This window comes from Urocitellus parryii, chromosome 1, assembly GCF_045843805.1.
Source record: "Urocitellus parryii isolate mUroPar1 chromosome 1, mUroPar1.hap1, whole genome shotgun sequence".
Taxonomy (NCBI): Eukaryota; Metazoa; Chordata; class Mammalia; order Rodentia; family Sciuridae; genus Urocitellus; species Urocitellus parryii.
The window spans coordinates 237644664-237664733 of NC_135531.1; the positions used below are offsets into that span (position 1 = coordinate 237644664).

The 20070-nt window shown below is 33.5% G+C and overlaps 1 protein-coding gene across 1 annotated transcript in view; it reads left to right on the top strand.

The window, feature by feature from the left end:
* The window catches only part of Itgav (integrin subunit alpha V), an 89610-nt gene that overhangs the window by 35443 nt on the left and 34097 nt on the right, over nucleotides 1-20070 (top strand). Inside the window, exons 5-14 of the mRNA XM_026400731.2 lie at nucleotides 2515-2576; nucleotides 4368-4413; nucleotides 7060-7185; nucleotides 8227-8271; nucleotides 9346-9389; nucleotides 9477-9533; nucleotides 11902-11954; nucleotides 12373-12575; nucleotides 16383-16574; nucleotides 19066-19111. Of these exons, the coding sequence (XP_026256516.2) occupies nucleotides 2515-2576; nucleotides 4368-4413; nucleotides 7060-7185; nucleotides 8227-8271; nucleotides 9346-9389; nucleotides 9477-9533; nucleotides 11902-11954; nucleotides 12373-12575; nucleotides 16383-16574; nucleotides 19066-19111 (874 nt within the window). The remainder of the gene's footprint in view (nucleotides 1-2514; nucleotides 2577-4367; nucleotides 4414-7059; nucleotides 7186-8226; nucleotides 8272-9345; nucleotides 9390-9476; nucleotides 9534-11901; nucleotides 11955-12372; nucleotides 12576-16382; nucleotides 16575-19065; nucleotides 19112-20070) is intronic.

Here is a 20070-nt window from a genome sequence, read left to right on the forward strand (position 1 = left end):
AGTTCTTTGTTCCTTCTGCTCACTTTTTGATAATAATATTATTTGAACATAGATTTTTTTCCAGTTTGGATTTCCAGTTCCTTCCATTTTTTCAGTACTTAGAGAATATTAAGTACATTGCTGATTTGAGATAGTAGAACATAGTAGTGTAGACACACCTGGATTCAGATCTGTAACTCTTTATTTGATCTAGCCCATTCAGCATGTCAAGTTACTTAATTTCCCTAAACATTAATTTCCTGATCTGTACAAACTGTGAATAATATCTTCTAGGATTGCTGTAAACATTTTAAAAGGAAATTCTATGTAAAATACTTTAACATCATATCTGGCTCACAGTGAGAGCTTCGTAAGCACTAGCTGATACTACTATTGTAATCAATAATATTCATTCCTATAGTATCATTGCAAGGTGAAACAAATGAGAGAAGTATTAATCATCTGTAGTAAAACAAAACAAAACAAAGCCTTCATTGAAATATGTTCAACATGAAGGTTTTTGATTGTTGGAAACACTCCATTCAATAGGTACCTGTTAAGACAATTTTAAGGAACAGTAATGTGTTTTAGCTGGATGTTCTGGGAAAACAAAGCAGTGAGTTGTACATATGATAATCAGAAAAGAATGTCTTTATAAATAGCCTGAAATAGTTCCCCAGATGCAGCTGGAATAAAGGAAATAAATGGCTAACTTGAGGTTAGAGCAGAATTCCTTGGTATGATTCACTAGACACTGGAAATCCCAGCCCCACATTTTCCCACTCTCTTTTGGTTAGAAAAATTTACATCAGGGTAGTATTACACTCTTGTGGCTATTTTCTAAAAAAAAGATTTTAAATTTAGATATTCAGTATGTAATCTTGGGGCACTTCCCAGGTTTAGAAATGGATTCAAAATTTTTGATGGGATTATTTTACACAAAATTCTTTGGAGTTGTCCTTATGACTAAATGTATATACTTTTGGTTCCTATATTTGGGTGGCTAATGCAGTAATAAGTTTTATATATTTGTAACATTGGTTGCAAGAATTCTTTGATAATTGAAGGATGGTGCTTTCCATTGTTCCTTGCTCTCCTTAAAATAAAATAAGGAGGGTTGGGATATAGCTCAGTTGGTAGAGTACTTGCCTCACATGCACAAGGCCCTGGCTTCAATCCCCAGCACCACAAAATAAATAAATAAATAAATCAAGGAGAAAGTCTTTAGATTCATCCTGACTTCTATTCTTGGTAGAGTAGTACTCGTGGTTAAAATTAATTTAAATTAATTGGCTAATTATATAATTCAAAGTTAGTTTCTTTTCTGAGAACTACAAAAAGGGGAAGATAACTGCAGAAGAGCAAAACAACTTTGGTTGGGAAATACTTGAAGATGTCATGTTTAAAGATGTTCACTCTAATTAGATCCCAGTTTTAAATATGTTGTGAGCACAGTTTCATATTTTGTTCTTCATAGAACGTTTTAAGTTTGGGCCTTGCCCTTTTCTGAAATTCTCAACTATCTTCTTTATATAGCTTTTATTTTTAGTGTTATAAAATGTATGTATATGAAATGTATGTGCGAGGAATGTATGTATCTCTTTGCTGAGTTATTTTTTACTTTTTTTGGTACTGGGGATTGAGCCCAGGGGCACTTAACCACTGAGCCACATCCCCAGGTCTTTTTTGTATTTTGTTTTAGAGACTGAGTCTCACAAAGTTGCTTAGGGCCTCGCTAAGTTGCTGAGGCTGATTTTGAACTTAGGATCCTCCTTCCTCAGCCTCCTGAGCTTCTGGGATTATAGGCATGCGCCATTGAGCCCAGCCTTTGCTAAGTTATTCATAACTTCTCAAAGACCTAGCAAGAATAGAGTGACAGGAACAAAGAGTGTTTTCAGATGGCAGGTTTTAAGTTGCAGGTGAAAACTCATTTGTGTTTTACATATAGTGGGACATAACTAGTAATTTTTTGAAAAGTAAAATAAAATACAAAGTAGAAAATATTGGAATACATTATATGTAACAATAGTAATATTAGTTTGTGAAATTTTTTAAAATAATTTTTTAGTTGTAGACGTGGTGCTGAGGGTCAAACCCAGTGCCTCACATGCATGAGGCAAGCACTCTGCCACTGAGCCACAATCCCAGCCCCTATTTTGTGAAATTTTATTTATATTACATATTTAACATTATTTTATACACAGTGTATAGTGTGTTGTCATATAAACTATAATCTTGCTGTGGATTGTGGTTAAAACAAAGAAATTTGAAATTCACACTTGTAGTTGATCTTTCTGTTACCCAGAAACTGGTCCAGATATTCAGTGTCTCTTTGTTTCCAAATCTGAGGAAATGGTGCTGATAAACGTGCATACTGACCTTTTCAGAATAGGATGATGGCTCAGTGCCTGCGTGATTGACCAGTCACAGAAACTAGCACATTGTCTTGCAGTTATGGTGATATCAGATTTTCTCATGTTTTGTTTATATTGTTTGTTTTTGGGTTTGTGTATATTTCCAATCTTTTTATTTTAGAAAATATTGATGCTGATGGACAGGGATTTTGTCAAGGAGGATTCAGCATTGATTTTACTAAAGTAAGTTCTTATTTAAAACTGAATGAGATTCGGATCTACCTTATCAATAAACTGTGCTTAAAAGTAAACTGGTCATTACTTCAGCGTCTTTATAGTTATTACCTGCTTAATGGAAATAGCTAATAAAACAACCCATTCGTTTTGACATTCTTGCCTTATATTATTCCCTCCCTAGTAAACATTGCTTATTTGAAATAGGCATCAAATAGACATGACAATGAGAATGGAGGGAAGTAAAGAATCTCCTCAGTAAATGATAGGTAACTATTGTGACTTAATGTTAAATATTCCACTTACATGAACTTATAAAGTTTCTGTTTTCAACTGAAATTTTTTTTCACAAAACTATCAATTGAAAACTTTATTACACAATTATACAAAAGCCAAGAAGCACAATGTTTGTCATTTATGTGCCTATAGGTACCCAGGGAAGCTGATGTGATTTCTTAATTGTAGCACATCTCATATCCAAGGCTCTAATGTACCCTTCAGAGTTGCTAGCTTTTATGTTCTTTTCTAAAACAAAATTTTCATTTATATTTTCAAAGTTTTTCTCAAGTACTTTTCTTTATAAATTTTTTTTTATTCTTTATTTGTGAGTTTTGTAAACAATTTGTTGATCAAATTGAAATAGTAATTCCTTTTAGAGAGTTGTAAAAATATATCGATTAATTAAGAGTAGAGCTTCCTTGGAAAGCTTACTTTATAGCTTTCTTGGAAAATGTAAACAAAGAAAAGTCCATAAATTTATGAAACAAACTGAAATTAAAATTGTGGGATGATGGAGTACTAATAAAGCATTTTCTTATATTTTATATTTGTTTTATTTCATTAAATTTTTTTCTGAACTAGGTGCTAATAATTATTGCTAACTCTCTTTACTATGTACTTGATTTTTGAATTCACTTAGTTTCATACTACTTTAGTTATAATTCAAACTTTAAGGAAGGCAAACAGAAATAAAGTATATTAATAAACATTAGGCTTAAACTTGCATGATATATTTTCTCCAGTAGTTATTTTTTTAAAAAATCCATGTTTTCTATACCTATGCCTATACAACTATTCCCCTAGAAGTATTCTCATGCTGCACAAGTTATTGCTAAATTAACTGTTTGCTTTCTTAAACCCATTTGTGAAGAAAGCATATATTTTAAGTTGAACAATTTGGAACCGCTTTTATATAGTTGGGGCATGAAGTTGTTGAGAGCCTGAAAGGAATATGTGTGCATTTGGAGTGAATAAAAAAAAATTCTTCTTGCCTCCAGCAAGAAGAAATTTCTAAAATACTGTGCTCAAATTTAGAATACTTCCAATTAAAGCTTTACAGTTTGCTATAGATATAAGAAGTGCTAGTCAAGTATAATTTGTAGAAATTTACCTTCTAACTTCACACCTGATGTGAGACACTAAAAATAATATTCTTTTAGCAGAAAATTCTTTATTGATATTAAAAAAAAACTTCCTTATGAAGTCACAAATCTCATATATAGTATTAAGAAGTGAATTTTTTATTATAACCCAATAATTCTTTGAGCTAGTACAGTATTCAAAACATGGAAAATAGCTGAGTTCTACAGAAAAAAATGTTTTCATATTTAATTTTTTAAATAAAAGTTACAAAAATCACTAAAACCAAATTAGATGAATATGAACATTTTAATATTATTGGCTTTTATATGTAATAGGTATAAATACACATAAGTATTTTTTATGCTTATTACATTGATTTCTGTTTCTAATGCTCTTTGTTTTTAAATATATATACTTTTGTTGTTTGATTCAATCTAGGCTGACAGAGTACTTCTTGGTGGTCCCGGTAGTTTTTATTGGCAAGGTAGGTTAATATGTTTTAAATTATGCTATACTGCCTGTGTGTTTCTGATTCACCTAGTTTATTTTCATGCAACTATGAAAAATTTCAAACTGTTTTAAAAAAGAAATGTAAAATGTAATATGTTTATAAATATTCAGTTATGTAACTTTTTAAAAAAGAAAATAGCAAGAAATATTATAAATATGTATATATTCTTAGTAGAAAATAATATTTTTAAAGTAAAATATAAAGTAAAGTATATAAGATTTAAAATAACTTATTTTGATTTTATGTGGTGTGTATTTCTTTATGTCTGTATTCTGGAAGCCATGACACAACCACTAGTAGGAGTAGGACCAATCTGGGTAGGCAAATTGTGGCATTCTGACAGCTCAGAGTTTTAATTGTATTTTGAAATTGCTCATTAGAATAATTAAATGTTTATTTTCTCATTAATCACTGACATCAAGATTAATCTCTTAAGTGTTGGGGACTTTTTAAAACAGAAGATCTTATTATTATCTTTTTAAAAGTATAATTAAATTGGCATTGACAAAGAGAAAACTATATTTTTCAATCATTTGGGGAGGCCTAATTAAATTTCCATTTGAACAAATGAATAACAGATCATTACTGCTGACAGTTTGAAAATAGTTAACTGAATTTGTTTATTTGCTTTGTTTATGTTTTATTTATCATTAGAGATCACAATTATTTATTTAGTCAATATATTGACATGATAATTTCTGCCCCAAATGCTATTTACAAGATCATAACTCTTGTTTATTATTCTTCTGATATTTAAACACTGTCAGTGTTTGAAAGAATTGGAAAACCTATGCATATATGGATTTGAAAGTACTTTTTAATTTCTGAATTTTACTTTTATGTTCTGCACAATGCTTTCCTTACTTGGTTCTTTGTAGGAACCTCATTCGCTTGCATTAAAGTAACAGAGAAGGGGCTGGGGATGTGGCTCAAGCGGTAGCGCGCTTGCCTGGCATGCATGCGGCCCAGGTTCGATCCTCCAGCACCACATACAAACAAAAGATGTTGTGTCCGCCAATAACTAATAAATAAATAAATATTAAAAAAAAATAAAGTAACAGAGAAGCCAAAGAGAGATTTGCTGAAGGAAAATGGGATGGAAGGGAAATAAGAAGGAATGATAATAGGAATAAATGAAAAGTTGAAAGGGAAATCAAAGGAGGAGATGAACAGCAAAATTTGAATTTCCATGAATTATCTGTCTATTGGGAAGAGATATAGGAATATTATAATTGAGTTTTACTGTTTAAAAACAAAACTTGGTATTCTAAAATACATATGAAAAAGTAATAGGATGTTAATACTTCCCTGTTAGTTATAAAACTATGGACTTGTGGCCTGGGGTTTTGTAGCTCTGGGGTAGAGCACTTGCTCAGCATGCAGGAGGCCATGCCTTTTGTCCCACCAGTAAGAAAAAACAACCAAACAAACATGGATTTCCTCTTCTTCTGTACTAGGTGTGTCATTCAGTAGAGGGGAAGGAAGCATGCCTGAGAACTAAAACTGTGAGGGAAGCTAGATTTTGTGATTCTCAGGACTGCAATTCTTTTTAGGTGTTACAGTTGTGAATGTTTTTAAATGACTTCTTCTTTTTACTACATCATATATTTTTGTGTTTGTTTAATTATATATTAGGACAAATAGATACTATATTTATTAGAGTTTTATTATTATAAGTGGTCTAGAATATGGGACTAAAAACTGAGTGAATTGGCAGAGAATCTTTTATTTTAATAAGATTAAAATCAACAGATTTCACCCTGGATAAATAGGTACTTTAGAATGAATTGTTTAATAGATCTTGGAATTGCCTCTGTATAAAAAAATGGTAATGTTTTATTCTAAACAGATTATCATTTTCTTCTGTTCTTTGATTCATTTATTGAATTTTTTTCTATGTTTTCAATATTGTTTAGGTACAGAGGATAAACTAGTAGCTCGTAGAAAGTACTGCCCCATATGACAGAACAAATTAGATCCACATCAAAAACTTCAGCTCTTTCTAAAATGGCAGAAATCAAAATTTTTAGGCAGGTGGTATTTAATAAATCAGCCAACCTTTCTTGGGGTGGAGGTTGTCTGATTTTTGTATAGTCATCTGGATTCCATGTCTATCTAATAATTTAAGGTTGTGAGGCAAAGTGAGCTCACCCATCCAGATTGCTTCATAAGGGCATTCAGATAACTAGTTAAGTCAATAAAGTGATTATTCTAATTATAAAGGTAACAGTATTTAAACATTACAGTAGTTGTTTGTTTTTACAGATTTGGTTGGGAAATAGTTCTTGATTTCATTATTTTGAATTTTTGGTAAATTAAGACCAAATCTGTGTTCTTAATTTTTTATGAATGGAGAATAATTTTACGTATTGGCTTGAACAGTAAAAGTTTTAAGTTAAAGAATCTCTGACTTCAAATATAGCATTATAAAGGAGGATTAAGACTAATTATTAGATGTACATATATCTACTACTGTTTTATTTAATGTATGTAGTATTCATTGTCTATATCATAGAGTTCCCATTAGAAGATCATTTATTACATACATATATATGTTTATGTGCATGTATGTATGCGTATATATATATATTTTTCTTTTTTTTTTTTTTTTTTGGTCAGGTCAGCTTATCTCGGATCAAGTGGCAGAAATTGTATCTAAGTATGACCCCAACGTTTATAGCATCAAGTATAATAATCAGTTAGCCACTCGGACTGCACAAGCAATTTTTGATGACAGTTATTTGGGTAGGTAAAAGGGCTATATTTGTTCTATTATTAAAATAAATAAAAATCTTTTATGTGAAATAGATTAAGATTTTTTAAAGCATAATTAATGTACAATTTCAAATTGTTATTGAGTACTTAGGTTGTGTTACATTTCAGTAATGGACATTGGAAAGTGTGATTGTTTATGTGGTGATAACAGTGGCTAACCTTTCAGATGTGCTTACTATGGTCTGGGCATTCCTAATGTTTTGTGTGTATTCGCTCATTTAGTCCTCACAAGTCTATGAAAGTTTACTGTCATTCTCATTTTGTAGGTGAGAACACTGAGGCGCAGAGAGGCAAAAGCACTTGCCCCAAGTCACACATAATTTGCTGTTTTGAGATTCAGACCCAGGTGGTCTGACTACTGCACTTTTAGCTACTATTAAACTACAGTTTGGGTCTTGGGGATTTATTAACGTTTGTTCTCTCTCTTTAAATTTCTCTTTTATTTATGAAAATAAATCATACTCAACAGAACTAGTACTTACTGATTGAGAGAATCTGTTATTTGTTTCCTCTTTTTGATGAACTGCAAATTTACCCTGATTTTAATAGACTCTTGTAAAGTGGATAAAACAATCCTATTTTTCTAATACAGATAGTGTACTTGAGTATTTAACTGAATTATTTATTTATTTATTTATTTATTTATTTATTTATTTATTTATTTTGGCGGGGGGTACCAGGGATTGAACTCAGTGGTACTTGATCACTGAGCCACATCCTTAGCCCTTTTTGGTATTTTATTTAAAGACAGGGTCTCACTGAGTTGCTTAGCACCTTGCTTTTGCTGAGGCAGGCTTTGAACTCTCCATCACCCTGCCTCAGCCTCCTGAGCTGCTGGGAATACAGGTGTGCGCCACTGAGCCTAGCTGAATTATTTAAAATTTATTTGTCAAAAGATAAAACCCTACCTAGTTAAAGGAGTTACTTGATCATATTTTGAAGGCAATTTTACTTAACAAGTACGCTGTTAACTCCTGCTCTCATGGTGTCTCACCTTTGCTTCCCATTTAGGTTACTCAGTGGCTGTCGGAGATTTCAACGGTGATGGCATAGATGGTATGAAGCATGTGAACTATGTTTAATCCTTTAAAGAATTTAAATCAAGCCTTTGAAACATGTGACATTGAGATTCTTCAGTAATTTGAAACTATTTTTATGGAATTTAAATGGAAGACACTAGTAAGAGTTAGTACACTGAGGAAAGTCCCACTCTGGGTCTCTGTTACTCTCACTCTGTTGGTTGTTCAAGGCCTGCTGTGGGCCTTGGTGTCTTTCCCACCCACAGTCAGTGATTTCTTCAGCTCCTTCCTCTTTGCTTTCAGCAAATTCGACCTCTTGGAGCATTCCTTTTTTATTTAGGCTCTGGACAAGGTCTGTAAGCTGTTATCTCCTTCCTCTGTGTACTAGTGTTCCTTCAAAGCCCAATGCCGCAGTCTTAGATAGACTTTGCCCAACTTTGGTCACACTTCTGTACCACAGCCACCTCTACCCCATTTCAGTTTGATTTATATTATTTTTCATTACTTAAAGCATAACTTTTCTTAGTTCATAGGTTACATTATCTTAATTCTTGCTTAGGAAGATTACAGTGATTTGAGGGTTCCTGTGCATATATTTGAGGACTTGAGATGATTTCTGCATTTTTCAGATTTCGATTTTTATAGTTAAAATGCTATTTCTTTATTATAGAATATCAATTTTTTTTTAGAATTTTTTTTAATATTTATTTTTTAGTTCTCGGCGGACATAACATCTTTGTTGGTATGTGGTGCTGAGGGCCGCACCCATACCAGGCGAACGCGCTACCGCTTGAGCCACATCCCCAGCCCTAGAATATCAATTTTTAAAAATGTTTATTTAGTTGTAGATGAACACACAGTATCTATTTATTTTTATGTGGTGCTGAGGATTGAACCCAGTGCCTCACACATACGAAGCAAGTACTTTATCACTGAGCTTAATTTTTTTCAATTAAAAAATTGAAATATCAATTTTTTAAAAAATCTCTCATTTTCTACTAAAGTTATAAAACAAAACTTTAAGCTCTCTAATAGCTGCTTCTTCAGTTTCCAGTGTTGGTCTTAAAATTGAAGACATGTTCATTTATTTATTTTTTGTTGTTCTTTTCAGACTTTGTTTCGGGAGTTCCAAGAGCAGCAAGAACTCTGGGCATGGTAGGAGAGATGGAAATTGTTTTTAAAAATCTGTGTGTTACCTTTTATTTTACTATACTTCATGTGCTTATATTTTTTTCTACACAGGTTTATATTTATGATGGGAAAAACATGTCCTCCTTGCACAATTTTACTGGTGAGCAGGTATGCTTTTAAAAACATCATCCTTATAAAAGTACATATTTATTAGAGAAATTGTGGAAGATGAAGTATAAGAGATATCTATCATCCAGTCAAACAGATAATCCATCAAACTGTCATTATGGTGTATTTCTCGTGTGTGTGTGTGTGTGTGTGTGTGTGTGTGTAAACAAAAAGTGGTTTATTTAGATTTCTATGTCTTGCTTTTTTCACTCAACATTCTCTAATATCTTAAAACTTTGCTTTGTGATATCAAAATGGAGTAATGATTCTATAATATTTAATTTTTAGATATAAGATAGGCTTTATATATTTAACCTTTGCTTTAGCCAAGTAATTTAAGCAAAACTTTTGTAATTGATTATTATGGCTTTTTTGTTTGTTTGTTTTCTTTTTTCTTTTTTTTTTTAGGAAATAAAAAATCAAATTACACACACATAAAACTACAAAAACTTCCTTTGTGGAAGTTCAGAAAAACTTTTCTATGCTGATGATATTCAATTCCCTGTAAGGAATGATCTATATCTTAATTTTATTAGAGGCAAAACAGCATGGCACAGTTTTACGTATTATAGATATTATAAGCAAACCTGGTTTGTACTACATGAAATAAAATATTCTTCAATTAAAGTGTAGTTCTTTTAAGTACTAGGCATTCTTTACAAGTAGAGACATTTTATAATATTGTATATCTCAGAATTAAATAATAAGTTGGCAATGATAAAAAACAAACAATAAGTAGAGAAAAAAAAATACCTCATTGTGGTTTGCAGCTCTGGGATTCCAGCCTACATGCTTAGCTGGGAGAGGATTAATAGGCTGAGGAACTAGAACCCTAGTCTCCAGAAACCTCTTCCATCTGTGTGGCTACCAAGGTGGCTGTGCAACACGAATGGCCTGTAGTTGATTGGTGTTTAGGGTTATTTCAGGGGTGATTGTCTCCTTCTGTTGTTGTGACTTCTTTGGCTCAAACAGTGTGTCCTGTCTGATGTACACTTGTGTCTCTGGATGCTGACATATCTTCATGAAGCTTCCTTCATTCCTTCTAGCCATTATGTGGGGAAGGGCTAGAAAACATGGGCTTTGGATGAGTACAGACCTGGGTTGTCCATGATTTGTTTGCTATTACATTGCACAAAACATTCTTTCATAACTGTTTAGTTTTTTTTTTATTTATAGGTGGGCATGTGGCATAGTTGTGAGAATCCAATGAAAATATTTCAACCACAGTGCTCAGGATCAAACTCCCCTGAGTAAATGCCGTCCTTTATACTTTCAGGACAAACACAAAAGCCTGCAACTATTATTCTGTTATTTTCCAGTTACACATCAACATGGTACCTAAAACTCTGTGTACTTAACCACACAAGCTCTGATCTTGTCATCAAATACAAAATACACCTTTCACTTTTCTCGATTACCCTATATCAACTGAAAATAGATAAACTGAGAATTTCCCTTATAAGATGCTCTGATCAAGCCACTGATGGCAGACTCCAAGAGGTAGGGCAGGTCTCCATGTCTCTTCAGAGAGCTTCAGGAGAATTCCAGACTTCCAAATTAAAATTTTGAAGCATTGCTAACTTTCCTTTTTCAGTGTGTGGATTCTTTCTTCACCTTAGTCATCTTTACCCTGTCCTTTGTCCTCATTTTGTTTTGCATGTGGGCCTGTCTTTAGAACTTCCTTTTCACATTTATTTCTAGCCAGGCTGCTCTGACTGTGATGGGCACGAGACCCCTGTGGTGGGAAAGACATTTCTTTTACCTATGCCTATAAGCCCATAATAAGCCCACACCCATTTAACTATGTATACTTGAAAAGCAAAACCATCTGACAAGTAATCAAGTGAAATATGAGACAAAAATGAGTTCCTTTGTATATTTTCCAAACAGTAATTTTTCTATAGTAGTGGTTTCATATTGGAAAGCCAATTATTATCTGTCATTAATAGCTATTGTCAATTGTCCTTACTGTATAGGCATCCGTGAGTGTGTGTATTTAATTTAAATGTCTGTCTGTGACCATCTGTCTTTCTTCTAGTGTGTCTGACTGTTGTGTTTTGGGGGAATGTAGAGGAAGTGAGATAATAGAACTGGGAAGGAAAATTGACTATACTTGGGCACATGTTGAAGATACTAGAATCATGTGTGTGGAATGTTTTTCCCATAAATCTAGCAAAATAAACAAGACTCATTAACTGATTGTCTTTGTTGTGTAATAAACAAAAGAGACTCAGATTGAAGCCCTTAGTGCAGAGAAAAGAGTAAGAGTTTCAATGTGGGACGCATAATATGTGTAAATATTAATAATAAATATTGTCTAAGCCAGTTAGATGAAGTATAAACATTTCATTTTTGTCTTTGTCTTCAGATGGCTGCATATTTCGGATTTTCTGTCGCTGCCACTGACATTAATGGGGATGAGTAAGTTTAAAAAAATGTTTCTAGAAACTGTTTCCTCTCGTGTTTATGAATGCTCTACTAAAACTAAACATTTTTTCTTTTGTTTCTTGATCCCCTTCCTGCTAATTTTCTTTCTATTTGTGGAATTAATTCAAAGCAACCTTAATCATGAATATTAGGCAACCTCTATGCTGGCCACAATTTTTTTCAATAGTGTTTATAATGCAAAAAAAAATAATAATAAGCTCAGGAACTACTTGTAGATTTTTAAAAGAGCTGAAGCAAGGTTTGACTTTGAAATAACTGCTGTGATAATTTTGTACTTCAGCACAGCCATGAGAGAGGTGCAAAGAGGGAAGCAGTGTTTTAATGAGAAAGAAAATGCTTACTAAGAGATGGAATCCAGTCTTGCTCTGGTGAGAAGATTTTGTGCTTTCAGTTATGCAGATGTGTTTATTGGAGCGCCACTTTTCATGGATCGAGGCTCTGATGGCAAACTCCAAGAGGTGGGGCAGGTCTCCGTGTCTCTGCAGAAAGCTTCTGGAGAATTCCAGACTACAAAACTGAATGGGTTTGAGGTCTTTGCACGGTTTGGCAGTGCCATAGCTCCTTTGGGAGATCTGGACCAGGACGGCTTCAATGGTAAGATTGAAATCCAGCAACTGTGGGTTCCTGATTCTCTGTGTCCATCTGGGAAAAGTCCTAGAACCCATCTGGAGAAGTTTGCATGAGTGAACCTTCCTAGAAAGATAGGATATTTAAAGTCAGGTTGTCTTTTTTTTCGTTAAAGATCAGAGCGAAGTTTTCAAAAAATCAGCTCTCCTGAGGTATTATTCATGAAGCTTCAAGTTAGAGTGTCAGATGGTTAATTTCTGGAGGAAAGCTTTATTCCTGTGGAGCCCAGTGCCAGCTGCTGATTTTTCTCTCTGCCTCCTGCTAAACGGCAGTGCCCTCTACTGTCCATTTAATTACAAGTGAAAAACGAAAAACAAAAATAATGCTTCCAGCACAGTGTCAAGGCAGTGCTGATTCTAATCTCATAGGTATGAGTTGCCACTAGTATTTTTAAAGTCATAACTTTATTGTGTCTAAGACTTTCTGAGCCAGGCTCTTTGTCTCTTCATGGGGACATGTAAAAGGTCCATTGTTTTTATAATAGTATCATTTCAATAGCTATATGTATCTTTAAAAAGCTAAGTTGGCTTTTACTATAGAACTCTTTTCAGAAACATGAAATATATGCCACAAGTTACCAAGATTAAAAAAATACTATTAAAAATCTTTCTAGGGATCACAGGATAGAGAGATGAATTGTTGGTGTGTTTGTATAACCAACAGTGTTTAGGGATATGCTTCCCCAAAATGTAAAGGAAATTGATTAAGAAAAACACTCCAGAAGTACAGATGACTTACTCTCCAGTGGAAAAAAAAGTGTTGTTTGACTCTGGGCTCCAGTCCTGCCTCATGGGTAGTTGTATGTTATATACCACTCAAGTGTCATCTTGATTAACCCTAGAAATATTCAACGTTAGTGAACAATAGGTCAGAGGCACACTTTGCTTCCTAAAATAATCTGGAAGATTTTAGACACCAAGATAACTTCACATAAACCAAATAAAGCTGCGTTAAACGGCTCATAATAAAACATGAAAAGAATACAGTAAAACACGCCAAACCATTACTTACTGATAACAACTACTACCTAGAAAGTATAGACCCATATTTGAGGTTCTGCTTTGCATAAAATTGATGAGTTGTTTGCTATATCACTGGGCCTCTGTCTCCCAAGCTTTCTGGGAAAGCCTGGACTTGTTTTCTGTCAAGGGTATTCTAACCAATTTATGGATGTTTCCTTGGTATTGTGATCCAGTCATTACCTCATCCTTCTTATTAGATTTTAATAATAGGATATGATCTGCCAACACAACAAATATAAACAACAGCTAAAAATATTTAAGTTTTAGAAAGATTTTATAAAGAGATTTTACTTCCAGAGAGAGATACCATAGAGGGTGTTGATGGTCTTCCAAGGTTTTACCTTAGGTCTTATTGTCCCAAGTAGTAGTTCTTGAAAGATAAGGAATTTAGTGGAAAATTGTCTGAGCTGGATTTGTGTAAATATATCATTAATTATAATATAACCTGGATCTATTTTTGTTCATGGCTGATAACATTAAGTGTCATTGCTTCTGTATTTCTGCATCCCACTCTTTCTACCTATCCCCATCAGGAAAACACTGGGTACTATCAAGAGGGTTATGAAAGGCAAAACAATAAAGTTATATTCCACAATTTTACATAGCTCCAGGGTAATTTTGTGCAGTTTTTGTCAACATCTTTTCAGAAAATCAGGGGGAGAAAAAAAAAAAAAAAAAACAACCAGAAGAGAGCAACTAAAATGATCAAAGGAGAAAATTGATTGCATGAAAACATAGTGCTTTTCAAAAATGACAGCCAAGGGAAAAGATAATAAGCATGTATAAAATATTGAAGGGATTAGAAAAATTAAAGATAATTTGTAATAATAATATCTTAACTTTAGAGCCATCTTTTGTTGGGAAATTATATTTTAATAAATACTTTTTAATGCACATATTAATTTAGAATTATATTTACCTTTTAAAACTTCAAAAAGAATAACAGAGGGATTCTTAAACAATTTAAATACTGAATTTTAAAGAATGGTACATTCTTAGTTCCCATTAAGAACAAATGTTATGGTAGGTGCTGAAAATGAGCCCATTTTTTCACATATACATTTTCCCTCTTTAAAATGCATGAAACCATCCATGTCTTTATGTAGCGGCAATGTATACGTGAAAAAAATAAACACTAGAATGTGATTATCACAGTGGGCATAATGGTCTTATACAATGGGTGAGAGATCAAGGTATTTTTGGTGACTGAGGGGTTGTCATTGAGGAGGAATAAAACAGTTTGGATACATTAAGGAACTGGAGGCTATTTGGTGTGGCAGGTACAGAAGGACCATTAGATGCAAGACAGATATTTGTCCTTGATCTCATGAAGCTTGTTTTATGGAGATTCATAGAGTAAGTAAACAAAAAATGAGGAAATGCAGGTAGTGTGACTGGGCTTTGTTTTTTTGTTTGTTTGTTTGTTTGTTTGTGTTTTTTTTTAAGACAAAGTACTGTGATAGGGAGTTCCAAGAGTTCCAAGATAGTACAATACAGTAGGGGTCCTGAGGGACAAGTACTCGGCCTCTTAGAGTTTCTAGGAAAGGCCTCACTGACAGGATAGCATTTCACCCATGATCTATGGCAAGCAGAAGCAGCAAGGCTTGAAGAGCTGTCGAGCAAAAGCTGTTTGGTGGAGAAAACAGCAAAGGTATGCCCAGAGATTAACTTGGTGTGTTTAGGAAACAGAAAAAAGGCCAAGATTGCTGGGAAGAGTGGATGAGACAAAAAGGAGGAGGGTAGAGAGGGTAGGAGAGGGAGATTTTCAAAGTGAGCAGAAGACATACCAGGCACGACTTAGGTCTTATTCTAAATGCTTTGAGAAATAATTGAAGGCTATCAAGAAGGGGGATCTGAGACAGTAAGGTTAACACTGGCTGGCTTTGAAGAGAATGAGCCATGGGGAAAGACTAGAAGTGCGAGGCCACCTGAGTGGCTACTCTAGGGGTGCAGGCAGAGCCTGGCAAGGGCTTCTCTAAGGTGGTAGCAGCAGAGACAGAGAAGTAGATGGTTTATAATATATCTTCGAATTTATAAAGATTATAGTGACCATTTGATATTTTGGAGGTTTTTTTTTTTTTAAAGAATTTTAAATTCTATTTGTTTATGTCATTTCATTATAAATTGAGCAAGATCAGGATGAAGTTATAACCTTCAAATTTCTGAGCTGGATTTACTTCTGCTTAGGAAAAACAAAAGCTATGCATAGCTAAATAAGCTAGAAATTTGAGAACTAATGAACTTTAGATGAATCTTTTGACAAATGCCCATCTCCTTCTCTACCTCCTAATTTTAAAAATAAAGCATTTTAAGTCTAGAAAGGTTAAGTGGTTTGCCCAGGGTCAGATCCCAAAATATCTGGCTCTGAATTAATGTCATTTCTACATAGTTTTGCTTGAATCTCCTTGAATTAGAATCGTTACTGTTGAATAGAAAGTACTCTGTTGAATTTTGAATCAATATTTAATATGATCAAGAGGTTCTAAATTTTTTTTTCAGTTTTTTAAATTGTGCATTATAATCATACTTAATAGTGGGATTCATTATGGCACATTTGTATATGCACATAACATAATTGGATCAGTCTCATTCGCCAGTAGCTTTCTATAAATATTAAGATCACTATGTAAATAATTGTAAACACTAAGACTTCCTTCTCTCTGTCTTGCCCATCTTCCCTGTCCCCTTTCTCCTGAATCACTGTTACCCTTCTCTTTTCTTCTCTCATCCTCGCTCTCCTTTCCTCCCACAGATATTGCAATTGCTGCTCCCTATGGGGGTGAAGATAAAAAAGGAATTGTTTATATTTTCAATGGAAGATCAACGGGCTTGAACACAGTGCCATCTCAGATCCTCGAAGGGCAGTGGGCTGCACAGAGCATGCCACCAAGCTTTGGCTATTCCATGAAGGGAGCCACAGACATAGACAAGAATGGATATCCAGGTGCTTTTCTGTAAATGCGTGTGGCTCGTGCACTTTTTCAGTCCAAATAGCCAAGAGTACTCATTGCCATTCTCTTGATTTATATTACACATTATTTCAGTTGAATATTTCAAGCATTGATCAGGCCTCCCCTGTACAGAAGACACTGTTCTCAGTACAGGGGACAGGAAGAAAGGCAGCTGTTTCCTGGTGGCGTACAATATGAAACACTTAACTCTGAGTCTGTTCCATTGTCTTGAGGTCTATAATAAAATGTCAGAAAAATGTTGTAGAAGCTATAAACAAAAACCAAGTGCTCCCTCCAAGTTTTTAAATGTTAGCCATTGTTTTTGTGCTTAATGATGTAGCATTTTCGTGGACCTGACTAATTAATGTGATTTTTTAAAAAGGTAAATTATTTATTTAATAAGGCTTGAGAGGGGACACAAGCTAAGTTAGGTTACTATGAGGCCATTTTTCTATATGTGAGAAGAGATTGAGGAAGACATTTGCCCAAACTTGCTCACTGGGTTAGTCCATTAGAACAAGCAAAACCTTTTTCAGGCTCTTATATACTTGGAGTATTACAATGAATCCAGGATCAAAGTAGGTCTTCTTTTTATTCTAAAAAAATAAGAGAATGTAGATCACCTTTGTTGTTGAAATAGTTAATAGAAGCTCAATATACAAGTATGTTGAAAGGTTTCTAGAAATAACATAAAGTTTACTCTTATCTATAAATTGGCATTATTTCCAGTTATATGTCATAATAAAATATTATAGAACTTTTAGAAACTACAGCAAAGCATATTTTTCCTATGCATTCATATTATTATTTTTTCTTGGTACGAGGGATTGAACCCAGTGGTACTTAATCACTGAGCCACATCTCCAGCCCTTTTTGCATTTTTATTTAGAGACAGGATCTCACTGACCTGCTTAGGGCCTGATTTTGCTGAGGCTGGCTTTAAACCCCTTGATCCTCCTGGGATTAATGCTGCTGGGATTAGAGGCATGCACCACCACGCCTGGCTTGCATTCATACATATTTCTTAACAAAGCAGAATCATGTTTTGTAATCTGTTTATTATATATTTTGTTTTCTTAAAGTATCAGAAACAATTCCCCTATTTTTCTTCTAAAACATAAATTTTATGTTTCTCTCTAATAAATAGCTATATCATATCTAACTTTACCTTATTTGAGGGCATTTATATCTTTACATGTAATTCTGTTGCATACCACTGAATATTTCCTTAGGACAAAATTCTAGAATTGGTATGTCAAAGATGTGCACTTTATGAACAGCCTTAAAAAATAATCCCATTTCCTCTACAAAATGGCTTTTGTCAACTTTTTCAAAAACACTCATTAGCAGTAAAAAAATAATCATTTTTCCACACTGCACCTCTTTTAAAATAATTTGGAGTACCTAGTAGATGTATTATATTGTTGTTGTTATTATTTTTATTATTATTATTTTGAGATTGGGATTGGACTCAGGGCCACTCGACCACTGAGCACATCCCCAGCTCTATTTTGTATTTTTTCAGAGTTAGGGTCTCACTGGGTTGCTTAATGCTTCACCATTGCTGAGGCTGGCTTTGAACTCATCATCCTCCTGTCTCAGCCTCCTGAGCCACAGATAATATTATTTTGTTTCAATTAACAGTTTTTAACTATTAATGAAGATAAACATTGTTGTTTATTTGTATACTTACTTTTGGAATTTCCTTTTTATGTTTTTTTTTCTCTCCTTTTCTATTGAGACGCAATTTCTCTTTCTTTCATTCCTTCATTTTTAAACTTATGCAGTGCTTTAAATATTGACAATTTTTAACTCCTTAGCTCTTTTATACATTTCCCAGTTTGTCATGTTTGTGTCTTTGGCATAAAGATGTTTTGAATTTTCATATAATTCAATCTGTCTGTCTTTATTTGCTCTGGTATGCTTCTCTGCTTAGAAAAGGTTTCCTTAGATTGAACTTGGATATATTGTAAAATGCATCTGTGGTTTCAGTTTTTTTTTTTTAAATCATCGACCAGTTATGCTCTTATGTATAAAAACTAATGTATTTTATTCTTGCTGATTTGAATGCTGCCTGCTATCATATTCAACATATGTATATGTGCTTTCTTGGTTTTGTTTCTAAAACAAGAGAACTGGAGGAAAATTTTATAATAAAAGTATAAATACACAGGCATCTGTAAAGCTTTTGCTTTTGGGGAGTGTATATGTTTGCTGGCTATACACTTCCTTTTTGGTGCTCTTTTTATGAAATAGCCAACAAAAAGTTTTATCTACCTGAATGAAAGTCTGGTTTATGATGAGCATTTGCAATGATGAACACTTATTATAGTTTTCCAGTGTTTTATCCTCATATATCTTATCTTAGAACCTTTTAGTTTTGAGAAAATGTTTAAATCTTATGTACATTAAGCATTTCTAGAATGATACATAAGCTTTAAAAACAATTATCATTACTAACATATTCTTTTGCTTTTGCTTAAGACTTAATTGTAGGAGCTTTTGGTGTAGATCGAGCTGTGTTATACAGGTATGTTTCATGTTCTGTACTATGGGAATATTTTGAATTTTAAAAAATTCTTTTAGTTAAGTCCCAGTGTTTGAATTTCAGTTTTAATTTTCTTAGAGTAAGGATCAAACTTGTTTGTTCTTTCTATTCAGGATTTGCTGTGGGTAAAGAGTATTTATACAAGGAAGTCTCAAAGAAAAGAACAGTATAGACTTTTTTTATTTAGAAAAATGTTCAGAGTTTTTGCTCATTGTCCTTAAATTTTGTTCAGAGACATTCCCCTATGCTTTTCATTTCTCTTTAAAAATTGTATGGATAGGGGCTGGTATGTAGTTAGTGGTAGAGCACTTAACCTAGCAGGTACCAGATCCTGGGTTCCATTGTGAGCCCCTTCCCCACATCAAATGTATAGGCTGTATTTTCCTATAAGAGGTAGGAAACCAGACTGGTGTTTGTGGCCCAGTATTCTGTGAACATCGTGATTATGTAATGGATCCCCACATGAATATTTTTGTTAAAAAAATGTGTAAAAATTCATATTTCTCTATTTCCCAGCTTCATGTATATTACCAGTTTTCTCTATTTCATCAATTCTCATAGAATATCAACTGGTATCTCAAGTAGCTTAATATTTCTGCAGATGGAGATTAAGCATGGTAGGAAACCTAACATCTATGCTCGGTGGTAGAGTTTGTGATGGTTCAACCTAATTACAGCTTTGGGGGAATGTGTGTACTTACAGATTTCAGGGATTTGTCATTTTGAGGCAATCTCATTGACTTGAGTCTACTGTATTTTTGTACAAGATGTAAACTTGGATATTTGAAATTTGGAAAACTATATTTACAGGTTGCAAATACCTTATCTGAAATTCTTGGGATCAGAAATGTTTCCGATTTTAGAATGTTTCTGATTTTGAAATAGTTACATAGACTTTACCAGTTAAACATCCCTTATAATAAGAAATATGAAATGGTTCA